At 41.4% G+C, this 14,421-nt stretch overlaps 2 protein-coding genes across 5 annotated transcripts in view; both read right to left on the reverse strand.

Moving 5' to 3' along the window:
• CPNE1 (copine 1) overlaps positions 1–12,774 on the reverse strand; it is a 38,157-nt gene extending 25,383 nt beyond the window's left edge. Inside the window, exons 1-2 of one of the 4 annotated variants that reach the window (XM_023550193.2) lie at positions 9,505–9,526; positions 7,098–7,150 (exon numbers count right to left, since the gene is read on the reverse strand). In XM_023550193.2, the coding sequence (XP_023405961.2) occupies positions 7,098–7,150; positions 9,505–9,511 (60 nt within the window). In that variant the 5' untranslated portion in view covers positions 9,512–9,526. Of the gene's footprint in view, positions 1–3,983; positions 4,099–7,097; positions 7,151–9,504; positions 9,527–12,611 lie in introns of those variants that run through there. The other 3 variants (XM_064276035.1, XM_010591646.3, XM_003411680.4) reach the window with 3 other exon arrangements.
• RBM12 (RNA binding motif protein 12) lies at positions 675–7,212 on the reverse strand. Its single transcript, XM_010591643.3, has 2 exons — positions 7,098–7,212; positions 675–4,126 (listed from the first exon to the last, which is right to left on the reverse strand). Exon 2 carries the CDS (start codon positions 4,102–4,104, stop codon positions 1,180–1,182), a length of 2,925 nt encoding a protein of 974 aa, XP_010589945.1. The 5' UTR covers positions 4,105–4,126; positions 7,098–7,212; the 3' UTR covers positions 675–1,179.
• Positions 12,775–14,421: the final 1,647 nt, after the last annotated feature.

The raw sequence follows: 14,421 nt of genomic DNA on the forward strand, positions 1-14,421 counted from the left end.
GCAGCTGCACTTGTAGTCTGTATGAAGAATTTTTGTAAGCAGGCTCCTAATCGAACAACTATGCCAAGAAACCTCCAAGAAACAGGATTAAATGCGTATCAACCTATGGACTAGCTTGTACATCTTTTGTTCTGTAATACCACTGCTAACAAAGCTAAGAACTTCAACTTCAGTTTTAAAAACTAGAAAATATAATGCTTTCTTATGAATGGACCTTAGTTAACATATAGCCCAAAATTTCACATAAATTGGGACAGAAGGAAATTGCCAGAACAAGTAGTTCATCATGGACAGGATTTCAAATCAAGCATCTTAAACACTGATTATTAAAAGTGGTTTCTGGTTTTCAAAGCCACCCAAACAACATGAACAATTTTTAAACTACCTAAACTAAAACTTGGTGGTCAAACCAAAAAAAGTTCTGGTAGGTAGAGGATTCCATATTTTATTTTTGTGGCAAGTCTTATTTCACACAGTTGTGTGACATTAGAAATCAAAGTTCAAGGTCACAGCATAAACCAAGTATGGAGTTTTATATTAAAAAAACAAGCAAACAAAACACAATTCTGCTCATTTACAAATGAGTCAATTAGGCAAACAAAGCAGCAACATCAGAAGCAGGACTGTCTAATATAGCAAGAACCTCAAGAAGCAATAAAGGTACATACAATGAATCTGTATACAGAGATTTTATTCAATTTTAAAGAAAATGAGGACTTTAGACAAAGATTTGACCCTATAACAAAGCAAATCTGTCCAGCTTTAAACCAAATTCCAAGAGTAGCCAATTTCAATTTTTCAGTGGCTGGCAAGAGCACCCTCAATGAGCTCTACTGACGTTTCTATTTTCGTCATCCCATATGGTATAAAACAAAACCAATCTAGACTCCTTGATAAGCTTTATGCAGTCATTTGAGTTTTACAAACAGTTTCTCTAATGGTATGCCAAAATCATTTTTGTGTTCTCTCCAGATAGCTCTACTGTAATACACAGCAATGTTTATCCTGGTAATGAGTCTTCTGTAAACAGGCAACCAATGCTATTATGTTATGGAAAAACCAATCTATTTGCAATTGAAACAATCCACAGCTCCTAACCTGGAAATACTAGGAAAACAATCTTGATGCATTAATCACAGCACTATGAAGAGCTACCCTACAAAGAACTGATGTGAACAGCTATCCTAATATAAGTTTTACTTTCCTTGACCCTATAGGCCTGTCATTTAAATCAATGACAGCAGCTGTGGCTTCATCCCGAGACTCAAAGGCCACCATGGCTTCACCTGTGGGCATACCTTTTTCATTGTATTTTAAACACACCGAGCCTGGGATTACTTGATAGCCATAAAAGAAATCTAAAATCTCATCTATAGACACAGTGAAGGGCATGTTCTGCACTTTAATGACTGTTGGTCCTGGTTTTCCAGAACTAGATCCAAAGCCAGGGGGACCCCCAATGTGGATTGGGCCAGGCCCAGGCCCAGGCCCAGGCCCAAAGGCTGGCGGCCCACTCATGTGCCCAGGGGCATTTCCAAGACCAGGAGGGCCACCTCCAAAGTTTGGGGGGCCACCTAAACTACCAGGGCCATTTCCAAAATTCTGAGGGCCCCCTCCAAATCCTGATGGCCCACTTAAATTATTTGGTCCACTTCCAAAACCTGGAACATCCAGTCCTAAACCAGGCAAACCACTGTTTCCGACTGAAGGCATACCAGGCCTAGCATCACCAAAGGCCCCTCCTAATCCTGGAGGAGGGAGTGGTGGCCCAAAAGCATTAGACCCACTGAAATTACCAGGAAAATTAAATGGAGGCCCATTGTTGGCCTCCTTTGAGCCTACAGTCAGGAAAGCATGCTCTTCACCTCCTGCACCAGGCATTCCTACACCAGGCATTCCTGTACCGGGGATTCCAGCACCAGGAATTCCGGCACCAGGCATTCCAGCGCCAGGCATTCCGGCACCCGGCATTCCGGCGCCGGGCATTCCGGCACCAGGCATTCCGGCACCGGGCATTCCGGCACCGGGCACTCCCGCGCCAGGCACTCCAGGGCCGGGCACTCCAGCACCCGGCACTCCCGCGCCAGGCACTCCCACACTGGGCACTCCTGCACCTGGCATTCCGGTGCCAGGCATTCCTGCACCAGACATTCCTGGAACTGGAGGATTACCTGGCATAGGCATCTTTAATCCTTTTTTTCCTTGGGCAGGGGGATTTTTTTCAATCTCTCTCATGTCTTCTAGGGTAACTACATGGACAAAAGCTTCTCTCCCATTAAGTTTTTTACGGTGTAAGCGTTCAGACTTACGTGCATCATCTTCATTCTTAAACTGAACCAATGCCTGTCCTAGACCTTGCCCATTGTTATCAACAAGAACGTGTACAGCATTTTCATCCACTGGGATTCCCTCCAGGAACTGAAGAACATCCATCTTGGTAATGCTGAATGGAATATTTGTTATGTGTGCACAGACTTTGGCAGAGCTGACATCCCCCTCCGGGTTTAACATCATTTCCCTCTGGTCATAGCTGAAGTTCTGCAGTCTTTTTCTAATCATATCTATCTTTTCAAGCATACCTTTCTTAGTAATTGGGTGAACTTGAATAAAGCGATTGCCCATGTACTGTTTATGGCGACAAAGGGCAGCCTTATAGTCAGCCTCATTCCTGAACTCTACGAAGCCTTCACCAGTTGCTTTCCCATTGGGTCCATAAGCTATATAAATACTATCTTCCACAATATCTAACTTTTTAAAAAAATCAATGACATGTTTGTTTTCTGCTTCAAATGGTAGCCCTTTCAAGTAAACACAAAAGCCAGCCTCCTGTGGTGATCTTGACCTTGATCTTTTCTGCCCACTGGGTGATTTTGATCTGGGAAGTGTCTGAGGAGGGGGATGGGCTTGTCCAGAAGGTCCCAAACTTTGCTTAAAAGTGATATGGCCTCCAGCAGCTACCCACTGTCTCTCTGTGGCAGGGCTAACTTCCACATAGCGTTGAATCATCAGCATTCGGTTTCTTTTCAAAGCTTCAAATGTATCTTGAGGGGAAAGAAACTTAACCAATCCATTCCCATTATTTCGACCTACATGATCTTTCAACAAATGTACTGCATCAACACGGAGCCCATGGAAAAAATCTCTCACATCATTTTCCATTGCAGAAAAGGGCATTCCATGCACACTGACATACAGATCATCAGGGTTGATGGAAAGTGGCTTCACACTGTTTTGAGAGTTCATCTGGATAGGATTAACAGGATTCAAAGGACCCAGAAACATAGGGTTCAGGTTACTGTTCAGATTCACAGGTGCTCCAGAGCCATTCATTCCAGCAGGTAGAGGTGCCACAGGCGGTGGGTTCAAGGGCGGCATGCCTGACATGGGTGGCAGTGTGGTCATGGGTGGCACAGAAGGGACTGGGGGGATTGGGGGCACAGGAGGCACGGGAGGCAATGTGGGTACTGGAGGAGGAACCGGTATTGGGGGAATGGATGGCATCGGTGGCAAAGATGGTATCGTTGGGATTGGAGGAATTGGTGGCGGTGGGACTGTGTTCATTGGCGAAGCTGTGCTCGGAATGGTCGAGCTAAATGTTGGGCTCCCAAAAGAACTCCCCATATTTGGAGGGGCTGTTCCTATGCTGGCTGTGGAAAATGTCTGTATGTTTTTGTTGCTTTCATGAACAGAAGTGGTGGCAGTAACTATAGAGGGTGAAGGATTATTAAAGTTGGGTACTGTTGTAGGCAAGTTTACCCTGCCACTCATTCCTGAGCTAGGTGGCGGTCCTGATCTACTAGCATTTGCTGGTGGCATATCTAAGTTGGCAGTTTCAAAACGTCTACGGCTCAGTTCAATCATATTTTGCATTTCCGTTTTACTACTCAACAATAGTGTTACTTTTGACCCTTTAATTGTACCACCTGTGCGCATCATACCAAGCCTTGCATCTTCATCAGTGGCAAAAACGATGAAAGCCTCACCCAGTTCACCCCCTACAATATGCACGCCCCCATCAGGGATGGTCAATCCAGAGAAGAAGTGGCGAATGTCCATGGTCCCCGCCACAATCGGGAGACCTTGCAAACGGATGACCACAGCCATGCTGCGCTGAAACCACACACACCTGCAGATGAGAAAAGGCAACGGCCAGGTCAGACTCCTGTTTATCACACCAAGTTTTTAGCTACAAGAAAGGCCAACTACCATATCAGGCCCTCAAATATTCCCTTTGAGCTAACACAGGCAATGTCTTTAATTTGGATATTCTAAAAACTGAACATTACATGCCATTTACAATGTAAAACCCAGACAATTTCAACTTCCAAAGGCATTAATTCAGGAAACAATTAGAAGTTCAGTCCCAAGACTCAAGTTTCAGGAAAAAAGAACCATAGAACAGTAAAATCACCAATCATATCACTCAAACCACTGATTAGTCAGTAAGATTTAAAAGAAATGTGTACAATGAATCAAGAAACAAAGTTTAACAACCTATAAGGGAAAAACATGCAAAGGATGCATGAAAATTACTATTTAAAATTGGCTTAGCAAGTGAAACAACTAGAACAGAAATAACGAGACTGCTGACACAATGTGCAGACTTTTACCAATGTCCTTGATCATTATGTGTAGAAAACTGTGGAATGGGAGTGGGTTTAGTTATATAAATATTTTCACCAAAAATAAAATTTTAAAAAGCCAAACAACAAAACGAACAAAAAAAAATAGCTTAGTGTCTTCCCTATAAACTTGACAACTTCATGGCATTACCACCAGTGTCATTTTACATGGCTCAGTCTCAAAATCCAACAAAAACAGAAAACTAGAATACTATAAAGTAGTTTCAAGTCTCAAATGAGAATTGATTCCAGATTTCATCCTAAAACTCTTCAATCAGCCTTACAGCTCTACTTATTAAATAAAACTACATATGGAATTATTACTAACAAGATTAATACATATTAAGACTCCAGAAGGAATACTGAATAGCCAAAATCTGAGTTAGATATATATATTATCACCTCAAAAAGGAGAACCTAGTTACAGTCAGTTCGCCGTAGCTGTTTTAATAAAAACTCAGGTCCAAGGACTCATTCCTAAGCCCTCCATTAAAAGAAAGGAAGGAAAGAAAAAAAACTGGGGCGGGGGGGGGGGGTCTTGGTTTTTCCTATAGGTAAGTAAAATGAGGATTTTCTCGTGTTTTTATATTAGAGAAGGTAAAATGTGAACTTTACTCAACTACTGTTATAGTCCCTGACCCAACATAAAACTCCTGTAGGATCTCTGGTTGCGCACTGATCTCCTTAGATCTTGTCCATTTTGATCTAATCAAAAAGAAAAGCTTCCCCCCAATTTAAGTCAAATTTCAATTCTGATGGCTTCCAAGTCCAAATTGAAGGGCAGCCCTTCATAAAGTCAAATTAATTTGAAATTAATGTGGTCAACAACATATGTTATTTTCCAAGCCATCTTAAAAATCAACTTTTAAAAATATGCCTATTAACTGGCTCTGTGACCTCAGGGAAGTTACAGATTATTTGAACTTTGGTTTTATGATTTCTCAAACAAGAGCACCAGAAGGGGCAACGTTTCCTTCAAGCTCTAAGATTTCTATAACTCCATGAAAGCACAGTTCTTCAATGTCAAGTATTATCTATATGAATACTACCTGAATGCAACAAAGTCTATAAATATATCTCAATATTATGATTGCTGTACACACAATATATGGTTTGTCTCTAACCATTTTCCCATACACACATACACAAAAATAAAAGCCATCTTAGATTAATCCAGAAAATGTGACTGGCAAACAAAGAATGCTCTTTTTGAAGCTATTATAAACCAGTTGCCATCGAGTCAATTCTGACTCATGTACGTCAGAGTAGAACAGTGCTCAGGTATGCCTTATTTTTCGGAAAGACTGCCAGGCCTTTCTTCTGAGGTGACCCCAGGTGGCCATGAACCTGGAATCTTTCAGTTAGCAGTTATAAAACACTAGAAACCTGGGGATTAAGGGGGGAAGCTTTTTCACTTTTGGTCTGCAAGAGTCAATAAGAAAAACACTTAAAACAAAACACGAAACACAGCAACGCGGATTCTTTTCCCCTTTATTTATTATTTAGCAGCCTATAAGGAAGTTCATCAAGAAGGTTCCAGGTCATAAACAAAATCCTCATTCCTTACTGACTCTAGAATACATGGCTATATGCAAAATTGAGACAGCATTCCCATTCAACTTCAAAAAATACTAAATCAATTTATATTGGGGAAACATCATGGATAATCTAGGTATCACAAACATCTTGAGAAAGATCTGCTAGTCTGCACTGGGACAATAAAATGAGAACCTGATATGGTCCCAAGAACACATAAATTATACACAGGGCTAAAGTGACATACACAGTAAGTCTTTAAACCATCTGCTGATGAAAGAAGGAATTTAGTGAAAGTCTATACAAGGTACACATAAAAACATGATACCGAAAATCTGCCTCAGTTACCAGTTAGAAGAGGGCTGAAGATTAAATCAAAATAAAGCGAAACCCTTTATTCATAAAGCTACCTGCAGAGGAAAACACTTAGTTTTTAGGTTTTGAAAAATATGAAATAACATCTGCTGTTCTGCTAAGTACCTGTCTAACCTTGGATAAGTCATTTTAACTCTTCTTGAGCCTAACTTAGTTAACTAAACAAGAGGATTAGATTCCAATCACTGAGCTTCCTTCTAAAGTCTAAAATTTGTAGTCTAAAACATATAGCCCAGTATCTATAACTATACCTCTAGTGGATATGAATAACCATACCAATAACAAGCACGTGTATTTATAATTAAGTCTAGAATGCTACTGAGGAAAAACCAGCTACTTACTGCCTAACAATCAGGAATGCAGCAGGAGAAATGCATCCATATAAACTGACCCCTGAAGAGGCAACAACTGTTTAAGGCACACAGTCCACCCAACCCCCAACTCCATCCCTCAGATAAGCTTGAAAAAAAGGGACAATTTTAGTTACTACCCATATTTTCGTGTTATTTAAGCCATCTCATTTTATTTTGTATAAAAACAAGCCCTCTATTCAAAATCTCTTACCTGATAAAACAAGAGATGTATTTTCTTAACAAGAAGTAGAGGCCAAGTCAATCCTGTGGGCAACCAATTAAAACCAACTTTTAGACTGCAATAGAGAATAAACGGAGGCAAAAATCAATGCAGGAAACACAAAACAACACGCACAGGCCACACTGAACTGTACATTAAGAAGGCGAGTCTGAAACCACCAGAGTACTTCATTAGAATGCGTACGAAGGAGGGGGGAAAGGGGAACAATATGGACCAAAATCCCACACAATTATTACTTGGAATTGATTTCAAATTTGAGTATCTCTCAAAACATCATATATTTACATATATGAAGAATGTGTCAAAATTAGTCCAGAATGAATTGAAAGCAGTCATAAAGCTCAGCTTCACAGCTGGTAATTGCTTTTATCACTTGATGATGAAACCAGTTGGGTCTAATAAAAAGAGTATCATGAAGAAGTCCAGAAAACTGTTAACACAAGTCCAACTGCTGCATATTTCCCCAGGTTCCCAACAAATTTTTGATGAAAAAGTACATGTTCACATAATAACAGTTCCTGAACAAATTAAGTCATCAATTTAAGGGTACATGGAAATTACTGCAATTCCTTCCAACATACTTTCTTTCACACCAAAATAACATCAGACACCACAAAACATACATGAAGTGAAATTTCTGGGTATAAGGGCTAATTCCTAGTTAAACCACTGGGGTTCAAAATATTAAGGAAAAGCACCTTTTCCTCTAACACCAAAAGAGTTCCGAGAAACTGGGGTTAAAAAAAAAAACCTAAAAATGTCTGGCATATTAAGAGTATTTCGCAAAGTAAATACAGGCCGCTTATTTTTTACTGCAATTTCTTCCAAACTAATGATGTTATGAACAAAACACAAGCAATATATGACCAAACTATAAGACGACTCTATTCAAAAGGTCATTTTTTTAATTCAGAGAAACAGTCAGAAAAAATGGCCACTATTAATAGAACTATCAATAGACTACTTATCAGAACAATGCTCATTTTTAATTGACATCTTTCAAAATCAAAAGACCACCAGCAAACTTAATTCAGCACCAAAAAGTAACATTTCTTCTAAAAGACAAGCTAAAAACCTAGTCAACTACTCGAATTACTAAACAGTGAGACTGTTTTGCGACAAAAAACTAACCAAACATCATGAACAATGCTTTTAAATGCTCAGGGCACTGTATCAATCTTTTATATGTTGTACAACTCTATCCTTACTAATTAAGACTGAAGAGTTTAAAAACTCTTCATTTAAAAGCCACAACTAGTAGTTTATCCAATGGACCACAAAACTAAATCTGAAACAGAAAAAAAGCTTACAAGGCTCTGCCCAACGTGGAAGAGCATGAATTATGGCAACATTCACTTCTAAATTTATGTTTGGCCCTACGAACTATAGAATCAGGGTAATTTTTGACTGAAGCACATGTGATAAACGTTTAATCCCCCAGTTAAGATTCCAATTCAAAAGGTCTGGCTTGGGGCCAGGACGTGCGCCCTGGGAGTTAAGGGAAACTTTCCTTAGCCTCTTCCCTACCAGAACCAAGAAACCACATCTGTCTATCTGGAGAAGAACAAGTTCTGGATCAGTCAGTTAAGCCCAGAGTGAAACCCATTTTCAAAAATCTCTAAAGGGTTGCCAGAAATTACTTTAACATAGAGGAGACTTTTCACTGACAATGAAAGGTTACAATCCTCAGTTGTATCTGGCAAATGATTATTTTGTGTTATGCGTTCAACCAGAAAAACAACATCAATCTATATATCAACTTGTGATTCTCTTCTATTTCAGCAAAGAGAAAGCCCCATCCCACCCTGTATCAACGAAAATTATACAGAAAGTCAAAGCTAGAACACAGAACTTCACAACCCTTGGTGTCGTACTACTTCCTTCAAATGGAAACTGAAGTACTTTTATGATTTTTTATTTTTATTCTGTGGTTTTTCAACACTTCATTTTGTAAAAAGCACAATAATTTAACAGAGGAACCGAATCAATCCTGTGTTCTAAATGCCAGCTAGCAAATGAACACAAGATCACAAAATGAAAAATTCATTCCACTAACCTTAAGCTTTGATGAATTTTTAAAGGATTAACACTGAATTCTAGGCAACAAAACATATAAATACATGTTTTACCTATACATACAGCATAAGGGTAGGGAAGGAGAAAATATGCCTGGTTTGTCATTAAATTCACTTCAAAAGCTTCAAAAGATCTCAAATAAGAAGTTTGCTTTAGTATATTTTCCACTTAGAAATTAGTCCTAACATAGTGGCTTTGCTTCGGCTTTACAAATACCAGATACACAAACTATTTAAAAGTATCTGCTACAAAATTAAGTAATTTAGCATATTATTATGACAAGACAGATTTTCTTATTTACCAGCCATTCCAATCCCTTGGAATTTCAGAATAAAATGTCCGACAACAATCCTCTATCAAGAAGTTAAGGCACAAACTAGAACCTGACCATTTCCATTCTTCATCTGGTAACAAATATCCAAAAGTGAATTTTAACTTTGTTCAGTGATCAGTCTTTAAGCAACAAGAACCAGGGTACAGCAAAGCTAGGTTCTTCAGATCTAAAAGAAACAAAAAACCAACAACCACTCAAATGTTCACCTTAGAGATGAGCAACAGAGAATCAGGATGCGGACAATACTACAAGCAGCATAATCACGTTATGGCAGGCATTACAAAACAACCACAACTTGAGTCACTTGATTTTGTCCCCCTTCCCCCAAATGGATCACATTTCATATTCTGGGATCATCCTAATAAAACATTTCTGACCCTAATGAGATGTATAGTTTTTATAATACATTACTCAATTTTCCCGTTAACATCCACTCAGTACTCAAAAGGCAGCAAATCAAAAGACATTTATTCTACCTGACTTTAATATTGTTTTTCAGTCCCCCCAAGTGTCAACAAAAATTTTCTTTATCTTACTTCATTTAATCTTCAAAGCAACAATTACTTATAACCTAGTCAACTACAGGCACCTTCACTATTGATTTTAAGACTTATGCTTTAAACTTAATTAAACTCCATGCAAACCAAAAGGTATACGGGTGATCGCAGTAAAATCTGGTCAAACCATAAAGGGTGAACTTACTTCTCTGCTTAGTTAGCCTAAAACATTTAACAATATTCATTTAATCCACAAACATTTATAAGCACTTGTGAGTCAGGCAGGAGATATAAAAATGATCAACTGTCTCTGCATTTTAGGGAGCGATATCTAAAAGCATCTTCTGGCAGTCAATTACTGACACTTAAAAGTTATTCCTTACAAAACATTCATCTAAACCGGGTGATGGAGCAGCTCTCTACAAAATGTAATACAAACAGTGTCAACATTGTCACTAGGTTCCAGCACCTTGAACACACTGGCCCACAAAATTGAGCTTCACTCCTAAAAACGGTACCAACAACTCCCAAATTCTCAATATGCAGTCACCGAAACATCTGGCATGTCAAAGAAAGTGAAAGAAACCTAAAGGATATGCTGCATATTATCATGTAACAAAATGTTTCAGGTAACTACCAGAATGGTTTCTAAAGCTTCAGATCTTTTACCTAACAAATGTGAACATAAGAGAAACCAAAATTATACATTACAATCCATAAACAAAGTAATCAAAATTTAATGGAGCATATAAGTGATTACAAAATGCATTGTTTCATTAAAAAAAAAAAAAATACTGCCCAGTAACATACTAAGCACATCCTCATTAACTCTTTCATATTATCACCACCAATTGTTTCATTTTCTTCAAAAATTAAATTACCATCAAATTATTTGAACCATCTGTAACAGTTCTTCCCAACTATGTTTAATATTCTTGGAAAATGCCTGGACACACTACTTTCCATTAATCCAAAAACATTCTGTTCTATCAAAACGACCAAATTTCAAAATCAAGTACAACCGGTCTTGTATTATATTTTTATAATAAAAAAAAAAAAGAAAGAAAAAACAAGATTTCCCTACATGTCCAAACCCGTGAGATTTTTTTCAACTGCAAACGCTTTGAAATGAATAAACAATATAAAACAGATAACAACGTCTCAGGCAATTCTGTTGCTAATACTTCATTTTGCAAAAATTACCATTTTAAACCACTGGACCAACACGCTGTAACAAAAATAGCTCCAATCACAAGCCTCTCTCTTCAACAAACGTTCAGGTGCACTCAACGTTTTCCGGGTGGTTATATTGACAAGCATCAACCTAATCTCGAAAACTACAAAACGGTTCCTGCCAACTGCCCAAATTTACATTAGGTCATTTCTGGGAATTCAAGAGCCAAGGCGTTTTAGCTCTCCTACAGAGCCTGCACCTCTCAGAACACACCTCCCAGCTGACGTTTAGCGTTGAACAATCCTTGATAACCCTTACCGAGGATTCTCAGATTGTTTTATTGTAAAGCACACGGTGCAAGCACACAAACAGCCCAAGCAGTTTCAACTAGCAGCTAAGCCTACCACACTAGCGTCCATCCCCGTCACTAATCTGTAGATTCTCAAGACCCTCCCACCCTTTCACGTGGCTGCAAACTAGCACCCTCCGCCCCCCTCCCAGCCTTCGCCCTCCATCAAAAGCACCCACTCTCCTTATCCCATTGGGTCTTCTCCTTCCCGAGTGCCGGAGGCTCCCTCCCATTGAAGGTGGTAAAGGTGCAGCTCACAGCAGCTCCTTCCTGGGCTACTTGGGACCAAAGGGGCTGGGCATATAACAGCCTTGGGGGATGTATTCACCCCCACTTCCCTGCTACAGAGGCCGGCTTCCTAAATTGCCTAGACCCTCGAGGGTAAGCCCCTGACCAGCGAGGGGTCTTGGAAGCACTTCACTGCAACTCCCTTCCACCTTCGAGCCAGAGGCGGCCAGTTCCGAGGCTTCCTTCCGGGACTCACAGGGGTGTGCCGACTACAGCTTCCTCCCCACAGGTGTCCCGATTGTAGGTCCCTTTTTGTGGTAGGCCCCAGGGGCCTCCTTCCCACTTTGAGAATACGGAGTGTTCTCACTACGATTATCAGCTCGCTTCAGGACAAAGAGGTGTACTTATAGCCTCTTCCACATTAGGGGTATTGAAGAGCGTCTCCATTTCGGGATATAGGTGTTTTCAATACAGTCCCCGTGAGTTCGCAGGCTGCTGGGCCTCCCAGCTCTGGCCGCCTCCCCCTCAGACCACGGGGTGTCCTCGCTATGGCTTCGTTCCCACTTCGGTACGCAGGTTCATCCTGACTCTTGCGTTCTCCTTGCATCCTTCAGGCCTCACAGGTTTAAGTGGCGCCCCAGGCCCCCCGCAGCCCTGCCCCGACCCTTTGTGTGGGGCGCTCGCTGCGACGGGCTAGAAGGCCTCCGAATGCCCCGCCCCGGGCCACCAAGGGGCGGCTCGAGCCCCGCACAGCCCCGTCCGTTCCGGGGCTGCGGGAGTCTTACCGGGGAGAGCTGCGCGGTACCCGAACCCAGACCCGAGTTACCCCCCACGCGAGTGCCTCCGCCCCGCGGCCGACAGCCCCAGCCCGAACGGCTTCCCGGAGCCCAACGCAGTCACCACCTCCTTTGCCGCTCCACAAAATGGCCGCCGGCCCGCTCAGCCGCTTCGCGTTCCAGAAAGGGGAGGGACGCCGTAGTGACGTCACGGGGCGGGGCGGCGCAAGCTTGCTGAGGCTCCCGGGCAAGCTCCGGAAATGGCCGGTGTGCGTAGCGATGGGGGCTCTGAATCCAAGCCTGCAACATTTCCGCACTAGCCCCGCCTCGCGAGTGTGACGCTGCGTGGTCGGATAGGTAGATGTTTCTGGCTCGGCCCCTCACAGCCTGAACTTGCACAAATTGCTTGATTCTTCCAACCACCGTAAAGGGAGGGAAATGGTGCCTATCTCGCACAGTCCTTGTTACTGTTGTTAGGTGCCATCACGTTGGTTCCGACTCATAACAACCCTATGTACAACAGAAGGAAACGCCTCCAGGTCCTGCACCATCCTTATGATCAGTTGTTATGCTTGAGCCCACTGTCGCAGGCCTGTGTCAACCCACCTTGTTGAGGGTCTTCCTCTTTTTACTGACCCCTACTTTACCAAGCATGATGTCCTTCAGAGACTGGTCCCACCTGATGACATGTGCAAAGTGCGTAAGACAACGTCTTGCGGTCCTCGCTTCTAAGAAGCATTCTGACTACTTCTTCCAAGACAGAGTCACTCCTTCTTTCTGCAGTCATGGTATATTCAATATTCTTCACCGGCACCGTAATTCGAAAGTGTCGATTCTTCTTCGGTCTTCCTTCTTCATGGTCCAGCTTTCCCATGCATATGAAAAGATTGAAAACGTCATGGCTTGGGTCAGGCGCAGCTTAGTCCTTAAAGTGACATCTTTGCTTCTTAACACTTTAAAGAGGTCTTTTACAACAGATTTCTTGACTGCTGCTCCATGGGTGTTGATTGTGGCTGCAAGTAAAACAAAGTCTTGGACAACTTCAATCTTCTCCATTTATCATGATGCTGCAGATTCATTATGAGGATTAAATGGACAGTGTAGGTGTCCCTACTTCTACCGATTATACCCTGACATAAGAACCAAAACTTCATTTTTTTTTCCATTAAAAAATTAAAATTCAGGGAGCCTTTCCCATCAGTCCGCACTAACCCCTCAAAGATACACTTTAGTATTACTTTATTACAGAAAGAAACTATTCTCAAGCTGCTTTGGCCCTAATTCCTATCTTTACTCCCCCTGCCTATAGCCTATATTTTGAAGAATATCACCGTAATTGAACTAGTATTACAAGACAGAAAGAGGAGTCAACTAACAAAACTGGGGGCCTAAATTACCACAACTCTAACAAGCTTTTAGCATAGTGGTTAAGAGCTCCGCTGCTAACCAAAAGGTTAGCAGTTTGAATCCACCAGCTTCTCCTTGGAAACCCTGCAAGGCAGTTCTAGTCTTATAGGGTTGCTATGAGTTGGAATCAACTCCACAACAATAATAATATTTTGGGAAGATGTGTAGCAGACTTCATTGGTGCCAACCCAGTGTTCCAAAAACAACAAATTGAAAAAACAGTCCACACTTTTAAGCCAAACCTATACTACTTTATATAGGAGCCCTGGTGGGCACAGTGGTTAAGCACTTGGCTGCTTACCGAAAGACGGGAGGTTCGGACCCGTTGGCTGCTCCTTGGGAGAAAGATGTAGCAGTCTGTTTCCATAAAGATTTACAGCCTTGGGACACTATGAAACAGTTCTACTGTCCTATAGGGTCGCTATGAGTCAGAATTGAGTCGACAGCAATGGA

This window comes from Loxodonta africana, chromosome 24, assembly GCF_030014295.1.
Source record: "Loxodonta africana isolate mLoxAfr1 chromosome 24, mLoxAfr1.hap2, whole genome shotgun sequence".
NCBI lineage: Eukaryota > Metazoa > Chordata > Mammalia > Proboscidea > Elephantidae > Loxodonta > Loxodonta africana.